Source organism: Anser anser, assembly GCF_964211835.1.
Source record: "Anser anser genome assembly, chromosome: Z".
NCBI lineage: Eukaryota > Metazoa > Chordata > Aves > Anseriformes > Anatidae > Anser > Anser anser.
Window position 1 is genome coordinate 46,660,450 of NC_139723.1, and position 17,222 is coordinate 46,677,671.

At 38.0% G+C, this 17,222-nt stretch overlaps 1 protein-coding gene across 1 annotated transcript; it reads right to left on the bottom strand.

Annotated features, from left to right (window-relative positions):
* Nucleotides 1-866: 866 nt before the first annotated feature.
* Nucleotides 867-17,222, bottom strand: PSAT1 (phosphoserine aminotransferase 1). Its single transcript, XM_083816551.1, has 9 exons — nt 17,070-17,222; nt 14,941-15,001; nt 13,737-13,806; nt 12,410-12,615; nt 10,628-10,800; nt 9,913-10,082; nt 6,003-6,131; nt 3,281-3,418; nt 867-2,655 (listed from the first exon to the last, which is right to left on the bottom strand). The coding sequence occupies exons 1-9, from the start codon at nt 17,127-17,129 to the stop codon at nt 2,550-2,552; spliced, it is 1,113 nt and encodes a 370-aa protein (XP_083672677.1). The 5' UTR covers nt 17,130-17,222; the 3' UTR covers nt 867-2,549.

Here is a 17,222-nt window from a genome sequence, read left to right on the forward strand (position 1 = left end):
ACATAATAGAAACAGACCAGGACTCTCAGCAGCCCTTTGCTGAACTCTTCTTGGTAATCTGATGAGGAGAACTAGGATTTCTCCATCTCCATCCAGCATGGCTCAATATCCTGATTATTCCCAGAGATTAGCTCTTTCAGGGACACAGCTTGACAACAGTCTCTAAAGGGTAAAACTGTTGCATCAATGAGATTAAAACAAATCTCAAGTAACTAATCAGTTCAGTACGTTCCAGTGTTCTTAACATTCCTGCATCCCTCTCACATGACATTCACTCAGTCATTACACTGCTAATGTCCAATTCTAAGCTTCAATTTAGATTTTGCTTTTACACAATTTTTTTGCCCTTCTTGGTAAAAGTAAAAATCTTTATTGACAACATGTTAAGCACAATTCAGAAGAAGCAAAGAGGTTCCCTGTTGGGTCCATGAACCAGCTGCATACAGCAGTTCAAGCTTCTTTGTCACCATACGAGAAAGTGTGCCTGCTAAGAAGAATGCGAGGGTTTTGTAGTACTGAGACATTTACTAACTTTTGAAAGGAGGCATGAGCCACAGTTACTGTTGAAAACAAGTATACAAAATTCGGGAGGAAGCACAATTTCAAGTAAGGAATTAAATAGCTTTAATATAGATCTTGAATTAAATCTTCATGAATGGCAGGGAAAAAAAAAAAAGCATTCTCATAGCTTAATCTAGCAGTAATATTCTTTTTTCCATGCTAGTTGTAAGAAAAAAAAAACAACACATAATTGAGGGAAATATTATTTAGTGAAAAGGATGATACTGGAAGCTAGAATTCTAACACATACTCTGCACGGAACTCTCATCTTCCAGAAGGTGCCACAAACAAAAGCTTCAGACACATTGGTACTTCACAGCATGCTGTGACAAGTTTTATTGTCTTGACCCAATTCATTTAATTACTGTGAATTACATTAAATTGACAAAAAAAAATCTCCTAACAGCAGTCATAAAATAATGACTTCTCAAATAGGAATGTAATTCACCCCTTGTGCAGCTCCACTAACTTGCTGCAAGGTTCCACAAGGAAAGAAGCAGTCCATCATTACCATTAAATTGTTACCACTGTACTGACATTAAAAAAAAAAAAAAAGACTTAATTCTTTATCAAAAGAGTTTGCAGTCTGAAACCAGTTGCAGTAATGCTAAACCTTGTGATACTTGCTTTCTGTAAATTATAATAGGAAGCTAGTACCAATATAAAGTAATTGGCAACAAATTCACAGGTGAAGAAGGAAAAGTATTGAAGGGTATTACAATAAAAGATCTTCTGAAGATCTTTGCATAACCACAGTTTCTTCCTTACTCCAGAGTATCAAAGTCTGGAATAAGCCACAAGGACCAAGTGAGAAAATTGGACCTTAAGTGTGATGTAGTGTCAGGAACAGGTAGAGAAGTTGAGACTTTCACTTACAGTAGCTGTGCAGAGCCCAACATACAAAAGGTGACACAACTGACCAGTGAGGAAGCAAAGAAAACACTGGAGCAGTTAGAGAGGAAAGACATTTAAGCACCACCAGACAAGAAAGTTTGCTGCATTTTGGACTAGGAAGTTGGTGCAGATAAAGCCACAGATCCATTGAGTGGAATGCAACAATCTAATTTGGCACAAGGTTAATGCATTAGAACATCAGGCTTTTGGTAGGAGCATCAAATATGTACACTCCAAAGAATATAAAATTAATAACCAAAAAAAGTTCAAAATATAAAATGCATAGACAAATAAGCAACATCTTAGAAATTGTTTTAATTGTAGATTCATGCATCTTAGCTCTCAACCAATAAATGGTAATACCAGAAGAGGCCCAGTGCTACACTACTAGTGTGTATTACACAGGACTATCGTAATAGCACTTCTTGCATGGGAGCAAAGGTCTGAAGGTAACGGCCTGAAGTTACGAAACTAGGTATTAACTCCCAAAAACTACTAGTGGTATACCATTGAGATACACTTGATAAACCAACTAGATATCCTTAGAGAACACTTAATGTTAGTTCAACACTGTGCAGTCATATAGTAAAATCATTTATAAAGCTCTATAGAAAGCTTATGAGAAATTTTGCCTTCGTAATTTTACTCAGAACAAGGTATCTTTGAAGAAGTCATTGTAACTAGAAACAAGTCACAGGTGAGTTGTTTCAAACGGTAGTGTGAATTCCTATTCCAGGTATATGTATAATCAAAGAGTGACTGATTTCAACTAAGTAGTACAGTGGCATATCTAAGGTCAGAATGAGATTCATAGCATCTTGCAACATTACTCATGGCTAACTACATGTTAAGAATATTGCTTTGCAAATTTTGTTTCCAATCTTGATCGGTCTGGGATCCCCACCTTTGGAGAGAAGCCAAAGCTACCAAACCCTTGCAAGATTGGGCCTAAATCCCATATTGTTAACTAAAATAGCTACTGACACTAAAAGAAAATGTAACTTGTGCGCTTTAGCTGTGCAGAACCACAGTAATTTTCAAACCCTTTAACTTTAATTTCACAGATGTGCAGCATGGCTCTAACCCATGAGCATTTATGATTGATGCATCTGCATGAAGCTTCTCATGAACGTTGCAAGCTTCTGAACATCTTCTACAGTCACTGCATTATATAAAGAGGCACGGATTCCTCCCACAGATCTGCATTGAAAAGGAGAGAAAAAATAGAAGGGTTCTGTACATGCTAAAAAAAAAAAAAAAGAAGTGAATAGCATTCACAGGTATTTATGTTTATCCCTACCCCACAGGATAAAATTCATTTTACATGATTAAGAGGCAACATTTAAACTCAAGGCAAGCATGCAATCTACAGAAACTCAATATTTACTAGCTACTTACAGTTCCAACACTGTAGCTTTACAATATAAAAAAAAAATCTAACTTTTTTAATCCCACAAACACCAGTGTAACACAGGAAAGAACTCTTGCAGACAGGGGGATTAACCACGTAATGGAGGCTTTATACAATGACAGAATCTGATAAGCGTCACTTTCTTAGGCATTTGAACAGAGACAAGACATATTAATCAAACTGGAGAAGAAGGCAGAATTAAGTGAGCCCCATCACACCTAAGCCATAGTTGAATCACCAGCAGTTTCTGATTACAACAGTCTCCAGATTGCTATTCCCAGTGCTCTCAAACCAATATGAGGTACAGCTTGTAAGCAGAAAGCTGGTAAGTCAATACGCAATACCTCCTGCTTTATCACTGTAATAACATTTTATTCTGCATAGCAAAGGGATTTGTCTCAGTCTAGCACTTACCTATGTCCTTTCAGAGATAACATGTTAAGTTCCACAGCTTTCTCAAGGAACTTCTTTTCCAGGGCTTCATCACCCTTGATATTGCCAATGCGAAAGGGGACATTCATTCTGCTTCGGTTCTTCTTCTCCACTGGACATCTGGAGAAGTTGCAAAATGTAATGATTAACCTGTTTTTTGCTAAATTTACATTTTCAGCTATACACAATTTCAGAAAGCAAATAATTTAATCTGCACAGCATCAAAGTCACCGTTCCATAATGAACGTGATCATTAATTTCTGTGAAAGAAAGCAACCTTTTTCAATCAAGTATAATTACAGTAATAGTAAGTGTAAGACCGATTAACCCTGACATACCTAAAATTTCCCCTAAGGAATGTGCAGAAGGCCAGTGAATGGAACAAGCTAAGAAAAGTAAATAAACAAAACCTCTCAACCCCACTCAGGACAGTCTCAGTTGCATTCCCTAGGATAGCTGAGATTAGTTACAGTGAACTTTGACTAAAGTTCAAACATTTTCTTTTGTCAATCTTCGAAGACTGACAACTGAGCTTGACCAAGCTAAACAAGAGTAAAGCAAATACAAAAACATAGTAAATTTCCATTAACATTAGAGACTTTTGTTAGTGGTTTTAGTCCCCATTCTACATCAGTCTTAAGTATTATTAAGAATCAGGAACGTATCTCAGGGAGAAAAGAAATGTCTAGAAAAAAAATCTAATCTTGAATCACATGCATGGCCACAACATCTAGGACAAGCATCACAGCTCTAATTCCTTAAAATTCTCGTTAGTCCAAACTAGAAAATTTAAGATCTATTGAAAGCATTGAAAGCATAATTTCTGTTCAATTACTTTGTGAAAGCAAGAATAGGGCTGGGGTGGGAGGTTGGGGGCAGGGAAGCATTTATGTATTTTTCCTTAGTGCTTCTGGTTACAAAGGAAATATGAAGCCTTCATATCTCCCAAAGGTTTGATGTAAATTCTTGCAGGGATTCATTAGGAATTTTTTTTTTCCAAAAAACAGCATTATTCTATTTGACGAAGGATGGTTGAGGGTTTTGTTTGTTTGTGGCAGGAGTTGTTTTTTGTTTGAGTTCTCCCCTAGTTCCTTTCTACTGATGTTTTCATTATGAAGAAGAAATTGAACATAGTATCTACATTTGCAAATTTTCTACTTCAGCCATAACCAGGAAAACACTCTCTGAAAAGGCCTATGCTTGTAAGTGCTCCCACATTTGAATAACTGTAGCTATGTTATAGCAACTGGATCTTCTTTAAAAAGTAGTAGGCAATCCAACATAACTCAGTGCAAGTTGTTAGTGCACGCACTTTAGAAAGCAACAAACTGCCTATGGCACACAGAGCTTCATAAAAGAAGCCTCCATTCAGCAAAAGGCTTCTGACACTGATTACCCAGTGAAGCATGCCCCAGATTAGGAGGCACATTACAGCTGGGAAGGCAGCTTCACATAAGACTGGATTATTTTTTTTTTAATTGTATTGATGACTAAAACAACTTAAACTGTATTGCTTAAGTAAGATGCATACAGATCAGTTAGTGAAGTTTGCTTTGTTTTCTCAATTGCCTGTTTACCATTTTACTATTTGCATTGCATTTCCCCACTCAGTCTTATAGAACCACTTGCCAAAAACAAGGATTTCTTATTTGCCATAAAATGTTTTCTCGAGGCTTGATCTGCCCATTGAGGTTTATGGAAAAACCCTCAGGATTTCAATAGAGCAGGATCACAATCCTGATCATTACAATGCCAAAGGCAAAGCTGTTCTCATTAACTAAATGGATAAGCAGAATGCATTGAATATTATAATGAAACTAGCTCCTTGCCGATTAAGGTTGCAGCCAATTCAGATTTAAAATCCAAATTTAATTTCCCTATCCTAACTTTGACTCTAAAATTAATCAAATCCCAAATCTTTTGATTTTATTCTGAAGGGAAATGAAAACATTTTGTAGTCTCAGTCATTTACTAGTTTTTAAACTTGGTGCGCATTAAACTAATTATTCCCTATTACAACATCAGCTTTTAGCTGCACATACTTTGGGTCCTGTAAGCAAAATATATACAACCATATGTAAAAATCAGAGGGTTAAATCTGCTTTGAAAAAAACATCAGAAATATCTGAAACTAAAATATTCTTTATGTACAGTTTATGTTTTGAATACAGCTAGGTTTGATCTTCCTCCTGCTATCTCAGGAAGTGTTTCATAATTTAGCACAATTAACTAATAAAGATGCTCTGATCGACAGAGAAAAAGCAAAGTTCTGACTATTGAAGAGATGGTAAGAAAGGATATGATGCAGAATTCCTCTGAACAACTTTTGATGAGCCACATCTCTTTTTTTGGCCTCTATTTCCTCGAAGAGATTCAGGAAGCATACTAAGTAGGAGGTGTTACAACCTGCTTTTAGTACAGACTTCTCCTAGGCTCTCACATTTTATAAGTGTTTCTCAACTGATCATCTGTGCAGATAACTGGAAATAATGTTCTATCAGACTGAAACTCATCCTTGGATAGTTATCAAGTGAACGCTTTGCACAAATAATCCCTCTAGGATTTCATAATTCCTCAAAATTTCTTCATATTGAAAAAGTATTTACATTTCAGTTTCCATACTTTTAAAAGTATGATGCAAATACACTCGAAGTTATGAATATGTTTGGCTGTACAAATGTTGAAAGCAAATACAGCAACTTACACATAGAATCCATTAGATTTGTCTATGATATCATAAATCATTCGTGATTTGATTAAACTAAGTTTATCCATGGCTGCAGCTCCACCATTATTCTTTATCCATTCCAGTACCAGCCCCATGATATAGATACTGCAACAAAAGAAAACATTTTGGTCAGACTTAAAAACAAAACAAACAACAACCAAAAAAAACACAGTATTCTTTAACAGTCCACAAAATGTTTCAGCAGTATAATGTTATGTTTGATTTTAAGTTGCTTGTTAAGATGATTAACAACTCAGTCTGGCGTACATTCAAAAATATGACATTTCTAAGCAGAAATGCTTTATTCGGACCCAGATGAAGTATCCTGAAATTCAAACGCTACACAAATCTGTTGTACCAAACCTAACCCTTTGCACAACAGAAGTACATGTCCTCCTGGTTTCCCTTAGCCCTGCAGAGCTCCCAAGGACATCCCCAGACATTTTTCATGAACCACCAGTTTATTTATCCTACAACTGCCTCTCAGTCTGGAGTTAGCACTAAAATTGGTGGCATAAAGCCTGCAAAGCTGCTCCAGAAATGATGTAGGGGGTGAATCTCAAATGTATGTGCACTAATAATGCCAGAAATCTAATCACATTCACAAACATTAAGAATAAAACCTATCATCCCATTTCTGTCTGAAAAGATCTTTTTCCCTCATGAACAGTGATATTTGGTGAAACAAACAATGAATGTATTACATTTAATTATTCAATACCATTCAAGTTTAAGCAGAGACCTGGAAGCATACTGAAATCACATGTCTAGGGACCAAGTATTTCAATGCCAGTTACTCACTGCAACATAAAAAAAATCCCCAAGGCCTTTTGCCTTTGTGCTTTCGCTACAGAACTCAGCCTGTTCAAGTTCAGGCATTTCCCACGACTACAACACTTTGCATAATGAACTGTTCACAAGTTTTTAAGGCACATTTCCAACAGGTTTGTTTTTATTAATCCCTTCATTACAGATTCCAAGGGAGCACTCGGAAAGTGCTACCCTACAAGTTTCCCTTAACACCAATCTAGCAGGAGGTTGTTTTAAACCTTGCTTTTTTTAATTTCTCCAAGGATGCCAGTCTCAAATCTTTGAAGACTTCAGAAAGACTGCAGAAGAAGTGAGGTTACAGACTGTGTGTTATAGATACAAAACACCTTACAGATTTGAGAGGACAATCCTGCCACATTTATGACAGCAGACTGCCAACAACTGCAGTGCAAAGGATCTAAGTGAAGTACAGCCTACACCCTTGACAACTATACAAGGCCACATTCATCTCTTGCTCTCATTTCCTCAAGTGAAACTTCTTAGACAAGTGAGGTTTAAAGAAGTCCGCCCTGGAGTCATCCACAAAAGCAATCCAGCCAGCTGAAACCTTTCATCTGTCTTCCATGCCAGTAAAAAATAATGCTTTTGGAGCAATTTTAAATGCAAAATAAACCCTTGGAGCTTGAAAATAATATTTTTATAGCAAATTCATTGTTAATTTTAGCAAAATAGATTAGGGTCAAAAAGTCAATCTCTCTAACACCAAGAGGTTAAAGCCATTAGCATCACCTTAATTTAATTTAACACCCTGCTGAAGTAGCTTTTACAAATTCTGCTAGTATTTCCTGCCTGTTTGCCAGCAAACCATTAGAGAGTGCAAGGAAAAGAGGAGAGAGAAAAGTTAAGAAGCTTTGCCAGTTCCTTACAAAAACTGGAACAGGCATTTAGAACCAAGCCAAACAGACGTGCACCCTGCCAACAATTCAGTCTGTTACATTTTGGATTCTGGAGTACACTCCACTGTGGGTCTACAGCACAAAGTGAAATCTGGCAAGGCAGTGATTAGAAAGAAAATTGTTAGAACAGCCTTTATTTTCAGTTTCCTTTGTTTCCCACTATCCTATTAAAGTTCCTAACATACTGAGTTACAGCTAAAGCAGCAATTTCTTTTTAGAAATTACTTACAGCGGTTAAAATAAAATTAAACTGCAGAATTTAATTTTTGTTTTGTTTTTCAAACCAGAGAAGCATAGGCGTTCCAGGGCTGAGATTAAGTAGAACTCTGTGGGTTTTTTTTTTTTAATGAAAATAGCTTTGTACTTGGAAGACATGAATGGCTGGATTTAAAACCTGGCATGTGCAAGTACAGAGTGTCCAAAACAGTGTGTGTGACTTGGCAGTCAGGAAAATAATCAGTCATGAAATAGAGGCTTTATCAATCGCTGTAAAAAGAAAAAAAAAGCATGCACCCTGCCCATGTAACAAACCTACATACAGGAAGACAAACATCTGGTAACACTGAGGTTAATACCTCTCTTAATATAAGCCTTTATGATATTGGGTGTATTCAGCCAGTAGGGCAGTCTCTGAAAGGCTGCAAGAGCACCTCATTACAGCAATACTCTATAGTGTTCACACTGCTTTGGAGAACTCCAGTTGTGCACCAAAGTCTGAAATGACTATATGGGCACAGGATTTAGTGTTGTGTTTATTTTTTTTTTGATAAATTAAAATAACTGTGTCTATGCCTTTGCAATAATACACACCATAGTGAGAATCAGCAGATTCAGAAATACAATCAGTACCACTTAAAATTCTACTGTATTTAAATAAGTGAATTATTAAGGTATATCCTATGTGCAGGTATCATTTCATGCTGATACGGTGCATTTGACATCTGCTGGACAACATCAGGCATCTTACCTTTGCAAATTCTGGCTTGTATGAGAAAGGCTCAAAGAGATGAGTTTAAATATCTTCAATATGCAATTACATTACCTCTGATCAACAGGAAATTCTATCTTTGACAGTAGAACCAATTATTTTTGAAGTATTGAAAAAAAAAATCTGGGAAAAGGTGATATTTGGTTTAAGATTTTCTTTTTTTTTCTTTTTTTTTTTACATAACTGTTTTAGCAGGCATTGCATTGGTATAAAAGCACTCTAAAACTCATTTAGAACAGTTCTCAGTTTAGAACAGCCTTATTAAGAAGCAGTAGATACCAATGGCTCAATACCTAAACTTTCCAGTAACAAAGCATCATTTGACTAGCTATTGACTATTTGACTACCCTAATTTTTTAAAAGACCAAGCTGCAGTCTGTTTTGCTTCATGCATATATGAAGTCATCAGGTACGTGTCAATTTTATGATGTTGACTGCTAGCAGTGATTACAAAGCTTGACCCATTTTATTTCTGAATGCCAAGTCAAGAACTAAAGTGGTATCTGAAGAAATATGGAAACTTTTAGCAGACAACAAGGTAAAGCAATGACTAAAACACCTTTTTTTAAAAAAACTTCTTATCTTCTGTAGTTTCATTTTAAAACCCACTGTAGTGAATGATGTATCTAGAGCAAGAAATACTCAAAAAAGTGTAAAATATTACAAGATTGTGTTTTTAAAATATTAGAACCTTTAATAATGATAACGTCATTTATTATTTTCTAGCAAAGAAAGTAGAGAAGGATATTGAGGTTCAAGTGCTGAGAGCAGTCTCTCAGGAAGAAATTCATTGAAATCTCTTGTGAGCATTCGAGCAACAAGGTTAAAATGCTAAGTTATCTATTTGCAATGATAGAATCATCAGCACTGTACTTGACTGAAGGTGGGTTCATTTAAGTCCAAGAACTAGATACTGAAACTTCTACAATGGAATTATGATATATAATATTTACTTCTAAAAATATTATATTCCTTATGGTCAATTCCACGGGGCAACAAAGCCTACTACAATTAATTCAGATGTTTTCACAGGAATCACGTGAAACACTCCAACGTATCAGTTACTTGAAGGCAAGCAGTACCCACTTCTGAAACTTTTTTTTGACAAGCACAGCAGATGGCAGTGCAGTAGCTTTCTGAATAATGGCTATTAAAAAGCAGGATAAGTTACCTGTAGCATGGTGGAGTGTTATACAAAGAGCCATTCACTGCTTGGGTTTTGTAATCCAGTACTACAGGGCATTCCTTCAGTGCAAATCCCAGCAAGTCCTCACGTACTATTACAACAGTAACTCCAGCACAGCCAACATTCTTCTGAGCACCAGCAAAAATCACGCCAAACTAACAGAAAGAAGAAAAGAGGGAATTGAACTAATGGGATTACTAGGTGATCTTATAACTGAATAACATACCAGTATCTTTATACAAAAAGTGTACAACTTAACAACAGAACAGCTTGGAGAATGTGTCAAAAATAAGCAAGTCAGGGTCAAAGACAAGCTAGAACTTCTGATTTCAAAATGCACTTCCAGCTAAAATTGTGATCTCATATATCAGAACAACGTATCTTCATTCAACTGACAAAGGTCACATTAACAAGCTTTCCAATAATTTGCTAAATGTTTACTTAATAGTCAAGAACAATTCTCAAGGCAATCTGTCCCATTTCACACTACTCCAAGCAAATTTACTGGAAATAAGTTAAGAGATAGATAGCAGTATTTTCAACCTATCAGGTATTTCAGAAGAGGGATCATATATAATCCACCTGTTCAAAGAGAAGCAGATCAGGGAAAAACAAGATGAATTTATTAACAGACTCTTCCCCTTCTCTCTCCTTCCCCCTCCCCCCCCCCCCTTTTTTCCCCCCTCAAACTGTACAGTACCTTGGAAACATCCACAGGTCTTGACAGGAAATTTGATGACATATCACAAACCAAAACTGCACCTTTGACATCGGGTACAAAGTCAAACTCCACACCATGAACTGTCTCATTAGCACAGTAATAGACATAAGACGCATCTGGATTGAGATTCCAAGTGCTTGGGTCGGGAATGTCTAAGCGAGACAAAATGCAAACCAAAGGTCACTAAAGACATGTAATTTTCCTGGCATGCTATTATACTTTAACACTGGACTTTCAAGTGCAAAGCTAGAATGAGTTTGCAGCATAAAGTAAAAATTATCTTATTAACACGAAGATACATTGTACCTGCAAAATAAATACACCCACGCATTCCCAAAGTTTTGTAGTAAGCCATCATTAGGCTTGCAGGCACCCATCTGATTTTCAGTCCTTTTTCCTCAAGGGATTTTCATCAGGTTTGCAATCACAGCTGAGAAACCACAGCCCTAGAGGTCTAAAATTGAATCTCAGACACTGGATCTGAGAGTCCTCTACGTGCCTTTGGAACAACTGAAGCATTCAAATTCTCACTGGTAAAGTTGTCTAAAACTGTTTCTATGCATCCCCACAAGCATTTTCAGTCTGGTCCAAGCTGAACACATGGTTACCTAACTCCTATTTAGGCCCTGAAAGGGATTTATAAAACTAAGATTTGCATCTGTCAACAAGCAATTTACAGACATGCCCTGACAGCACAGGACAGGTTTTGCATAAAACAAATGGTTGTTCCTCCCTTCTCCACACCTCCAAAACATGAGGAGAAGTGCTGCTATTGCCTCTGCTATTATTTACTCTCCCCTTACTTATAGCTGCCAAATGGTCAATACAACCTCCAGTAATGGGAAGCTGTAGGCACAATTACTTCCTGTGCCTCTGATGATACAAGTTCATCTTCCAGGTTAATACATTAAATGGCAATTAGGGCACTAACTCGTTTGGGAGATATTCTTTGCCTTTCCAGTTGCCACTCTTCCCAGTTCAAATGCTGTAACTTAGACCATAAGGAAGAAACATGAGTACAAACTAGCAGAAGTAGAAACCAGAACACAAGTATCCCTGCTCCAAGAGTTACTTACTTATAACCAGTCACTATCTAGAGTATACATTTAAAGTGTCCTTAAAGCAGGTTTTCTCACAAAAATTCCCCAACACCTCACTTACAGTTAACCTTTCTCTTTCTCCTACACAGGGGTCTTTATGTCATGTCCAGTAACAAGCTTCAAGAGAAGGAGTTGGATATGCTTCTCCTGTTCCAGAGCCAACCATCTGTTATGACACACTATCAGGAGATGAGCGTTTGCGAACTCTCGGAAAACTGTAACTGAATGCGTATCACCCATCTCCAGGACCAACAAGCTAAAGAATCCAGACATGCTTCTAAATTTCAAAATAATCTCACTATCAAATGTATCTGAAATTGAACAACGTAATATCTTTGCAAATAGCTTAAAACTGAGTTAAAATATAATTTAAAAAAAAAGCCCACGTCATTTCTTTATCAATACATATTTCTTTCTTACCACTCATGTTCTAGGTTCTGCTCAACTTAGCTTCAAAATTCTCTCCTGGAGACCATTAGGTCTCTAACAGGTCTCCCAGTCATGAACATGGAGAGATGTGGCAGACAGTTTTTTTCTGAGTGCTGGTCAGTCAACTGTTTAACTAGTTAACATTCAATAACTCCATAGCTGAGACAGGCCAGTTTTTAGAGCAATTCAGAAAGGTAAGCATTCACATGGATGGATGTAATCATCAACTTACTTGTATAGGTTGCTAGCTTCGGATGAACAATATTCACTTTGGCATACTTCTCTGCTTCTTTAGCTGCTTTAGCTGACCAAGCTCCAGTAACCACATAATCCGCATGTCTTCCCTCCTTTAAGCCAATAAGGTTAAGTGGGACTGCACTGAACTGACCTGATCCACCTCCTTGGAGGAAAATAACTTTGTAGTTTTCTGGTATATTTCTGCATGCAAGAAACACACATTTATTTCATTTCCCAAAGACAAAGGATGCATACTCCTTGCTATTACACATCTGACTGCTACCATACAGAAGAAAAATACTGCCATCTGACTGCAACCATACAGAAGAATACAGAAGACACCTTTTGAAGAGGTTAAACTAAATCCTTTTAACTTCCCTCTGCACTGACATTGACTATTAACTCAAATAGTAGGAATAGTGCTATATATTGAATTGATAAGTTTTCTGGAAACAAGCAAGCTTTGTCTCAGACAGCTACAAATAAATAGCTGTGTAGCTCTTCTATCATAGTATGCACACACTTGAACATCATTCCAGCAGAATTAATGCTCACTTGAAATACTGTCTGTTGCTAACTTTGTGAGTTTTCTGAATGCTGAGCTAGTTTCACACCAAAATACTTGAAGGAGAATTCAGCTTTGAGAGCCTTAAAATTTTGCAAGTGCAACTGCATAGTAAGTTGTACATGCAGAGCAAGTGGCACAAGGCGCTATTTATACCATCACAAAAATTAGTTGTTCAAATTACTCATGAAAGCTCTGCTGTCAGTAATTCTAGTTCTGACTAAGAGTCAAGTCTTCACATGAAAAAGCCATGATTTTAAACTACTATGAGAACTACACATTAATTCTAATACATGATATAAATACTTATATTTCAAAGTTTTAAAAATGTGTCACATTACACATAGGAAAACAGCCCCTAACCAGTCATCCTAAAACACATCCATATAAAGTCTGTTAATACAATCAGTTAAGTAATGAGTGCATAGAACACCTCTATACAATCAGAACAGTTTTCTGCTATTTCCACTTACATTGTAAGAAAGTCGCTGCACTACATGAATTCTATGAAGATGAAACAAATTAAGTCAATGAGTCAGTTTATAGCAGTCACATGAAAAGGATCTTAACCTAATAAAAAACCTTTGTTACATGCAAATAAATGAGAATCAGACAAAGGAAGACCAATGTCCTCTCTAATATTAGATGAAGTACCTAGACAAAAAAAGTGCTTTCAAGGACAGTTCTCCACATGTGATAGTTGCACTAATAATAACCAAAGTCCATAGTAAAAATAAGAAGGAAATAATTCACTTACAGCAATTCACGCAAGAGATTTTCAGCTGTATTTAAAATTTTTGTGAAATCTGCAGTTCGATGGCTCATTTCTTTGATAGGAAAAAAAAAAAAAGAGCATGAAACAAAATGCTAATAAATGAATGTGATTTTAAAAGTTGTTTTAAGCTTTAAAGATTTTACACTCACAAACCCCAAATACCCAAAGGCTCCCATTTCCAGTTCCAACTCCTATTTCTGTTGAGTCTTCCTAAATACCCAGCCTTACACTTCCTGTCTTGTCCAGATCCATGCAAATACAGTCCATTCACATTTGTCACCCACATGACCCTACTACCCCCAGGAACAAACAAGGGGTATATCTAAGTGAAGAAAAATATTCCCTAGAAAGATGTAGGTTTCCTTACTCTAAAAACGTTCTTTGTAACTACTTTACTCTGTACTTGCTACAGCAGTACAGGGGGACTGTTTTGTTCTTTTACTTTAAAACTGCTTCATTATGCAGTAATCCTAATCAGAAGTTAAGGCTACTGGATATTAATTCCCTTTATTAAACCACAGTCTTTCTTCCCTTTCTAAGAGTGAACAATTTAAACATGAATCCCTATCCTGCAGAGACTGCTGCATGTTCTACTTTTAGCAACAAAACAATTTCACAGGGCTAGTAAAATGCTGGGCATGTTTGTGCGTATTTTTTTTCTGCAACTGGGGATGAAAAATGAGTCAGTTATGCAAATTGCATATAATACACCTCCTCCTTATGTCAGGACTGCATTGACTTACTAATGGGAAGGATGCTGAACATCAAATACATCTGAAGTGTTACACCACATAGTATGCAAAACACTGTACGTACATATATGCATATATGTGTATACCCACGCATAATATTTCATATAAACAAAAAAAACAAGCAACTCCCTGAAGATCCAAAAGTACTAATGTTTTACTTATGATTAGTTCCTTTTGTCTCTATTCCTTTGTGTTGGATTACTAAAGAGCTGGCTGCGTATCATTTTATGGTACTCTGGATGAATGGTAAACAAAGAAAAGAGCAGCTGTTTGAAAAAATATTTTCTGGACGTATGCTACCACAAATAAGGTACTGCAAAATAAAAGGAGGTATTCAGCAGAAATATCAAGATCAAAAGCTATTACTGAGAAGTTTAGTTAAGTTAGTTAAGCATCTACACTTTGAAAGACATACAGAATTTTTAAAGTCTTACCAAGAACGCTAATGCCAAGGCCTTTGTAGTCCACCAGTTCTTTCTGTGCTGCCAATAGTACCTAACAAAACAAACAAACAAAAAAATCCACAAACAAATTAAGGGAATTATCCACTATCTGGAATCTTTGATGCATCACATGCACACCAGCTGCTCCATAATGTAATAACCTGACACTTCTCAAGTTAAAATAACAGAATAGACGCTATATAATTTCATTGCATCTAGGATCTGAAGGCTTGTCTTAATAAAGAATTAATTAAAACCCATGCTTCTTGTGGAAACTCTGCATTTCAAGTTATTATTTCAATAATTACTCTTCCAGATTACTTCAGAATGACTTTTAAGAGTTGGATGGAACTCCCTATCTCTTACAAAAGGCTTAATGTTTGCATGTGTGCTTTTACTACTCAGGAATCTTATTTTTCTCCCATGTTCTTTCACTTGACTCGTACAAATAGGATAAGTGAGGTATTAAAGGAAACACCTAATGAGGGCATGAGGATGCCTCACACCGACTCAGTAGTACAAGGCCTGGTTTCATAGAATGAAGTCCCTCACTTTCTTAAGATATGCCTTCTCTGTTACTGTAAGGAAAGAATGAAACATAGTTCTGAGGTAACTAAAATAGACAGGTCATGCCCAGGAGCATTGGCAAGATGATCTGCTTGTTCAGCTTTTCGTGTTTCTTTCTCCCCCCACAGCTCTCACATATCAACCACGTGGAATTAGATTCTACCCATGAGTTTTGTTTGATTTCAGTGAATGCCTCTATTAGAAACAGAACTTTCTTAGCCCCTACTAAAAGGAGTAGGAGATGGAATCCAGTGGAAAAGCCTCCAAAACAGGCTGTACACTTGCATTGCAGGATCTGCCACGAAACCACATGCTTTGGGTAGTTGCAGGGGCAAGCAAGCTACCTTGCTGACAGGGTCTGTGCAGGACCTCTCAACTGTAACAGCTGGTCACCAGTAGGTCAACTATGAGCAGCTCTGCTGCTTTTCATCTTTGAGACCATGAAATTTTAACAAGTGCATTTCAGGCGCAAACACATTCATAGCCAAAAAAAAAAAAAGGGGGGGGGGAAGGGGGGAGAAAAAGTCAAAAGGAACATGCAGACTGTTAGAGAGGTCTTTTTAACAGCTTGATAAAATCCAATTCTGTTAGTAACGTCATCTGACAAGCTGCACATGCCTTACAATAGCTACTTATGTCTTGTCATATCTATGAAGAGCTCTGTCCACCTTCTTGCTTCAGTGAGTCTGAGCACCTCATATGCAGCATCATCTCAAGAGTCAAACAAAGCCAAACAGTCAAGGCGAAATAGTCCATTCAAGGGTACTGCATTTTCAAAAGGGCCAGAGAGACTAATAACATGGAGTTCAGCTATGTTTTAGTTCTCAAACAGTAAAGGCAGCTCTCGGGATTCTCTGTGGGAGAGGCTGATGCTGCAGCACCTACTGAGAGCTCCTTTCTGAGCCATGGGTTCAGCAATGCAGAGCAACAAGTGTCTTTGTAGCGTGATCCGTAAAGGACATTTATAACGGAGAAGCAGGGGCAAAAAAATGCTGCTGCGCAACAACTTTGTTTGCCTAATAAAATCGTTAAAAAATAACGCAGGATCACTACGAAAGGAAGAAGAAAAGGGCAGTAAGTGTCCCGACACACGGCTCCTAAGCTGTCAGTCAGACGCACAACCCACATGTGCATTCAGCACAAACCGCCCCCTCTCCATATGTAGCTGGATAACCTATGGTGCTGATGCAACATCCCAGGGAGTTGAGCCTACGCTGCGCTCATTATCATTTTCTCAGACGAAGACAACTCACCGGGTGACTACGGTAGTTAGCAGCTGGCGAGCACCACACTCGAGGCGGTGCGCCTGGAGGGGGGGGGTCTCCCTAAAACTCAATAGAGCCCGTGACAAAGGAATGTGGTGTGATGGGGTTCGGGGGAAGAAGGGGGGAAAAAAAGTAAACGGAGGAGGAAAGGGGGGGGGGGAAGGGGTAAAGGGGGGCGAAGAAGGGGAAAAGGTGGAAAAAGCAGCGTGCAGGCAACGCCACCTGCCCCGCCACCGCGGCTGCCCCGTCCCCGTCCCCGTCCCCGTCCCCGGTCCCGTCCCGACTCACGGATCGCGGCAGCTTGGCCGGCCCGGCCCCGAAGTTGGCCACCTGCCGCCCGCCCTCCATGATGGCGCCGCCGCCCGCCGCCGGCCCGGCCGCTATAAGCCCCCCGCCGCCGCGCCGCCGGTTGGCTCCCCTCCCGCACACCCCGGGGGCGGG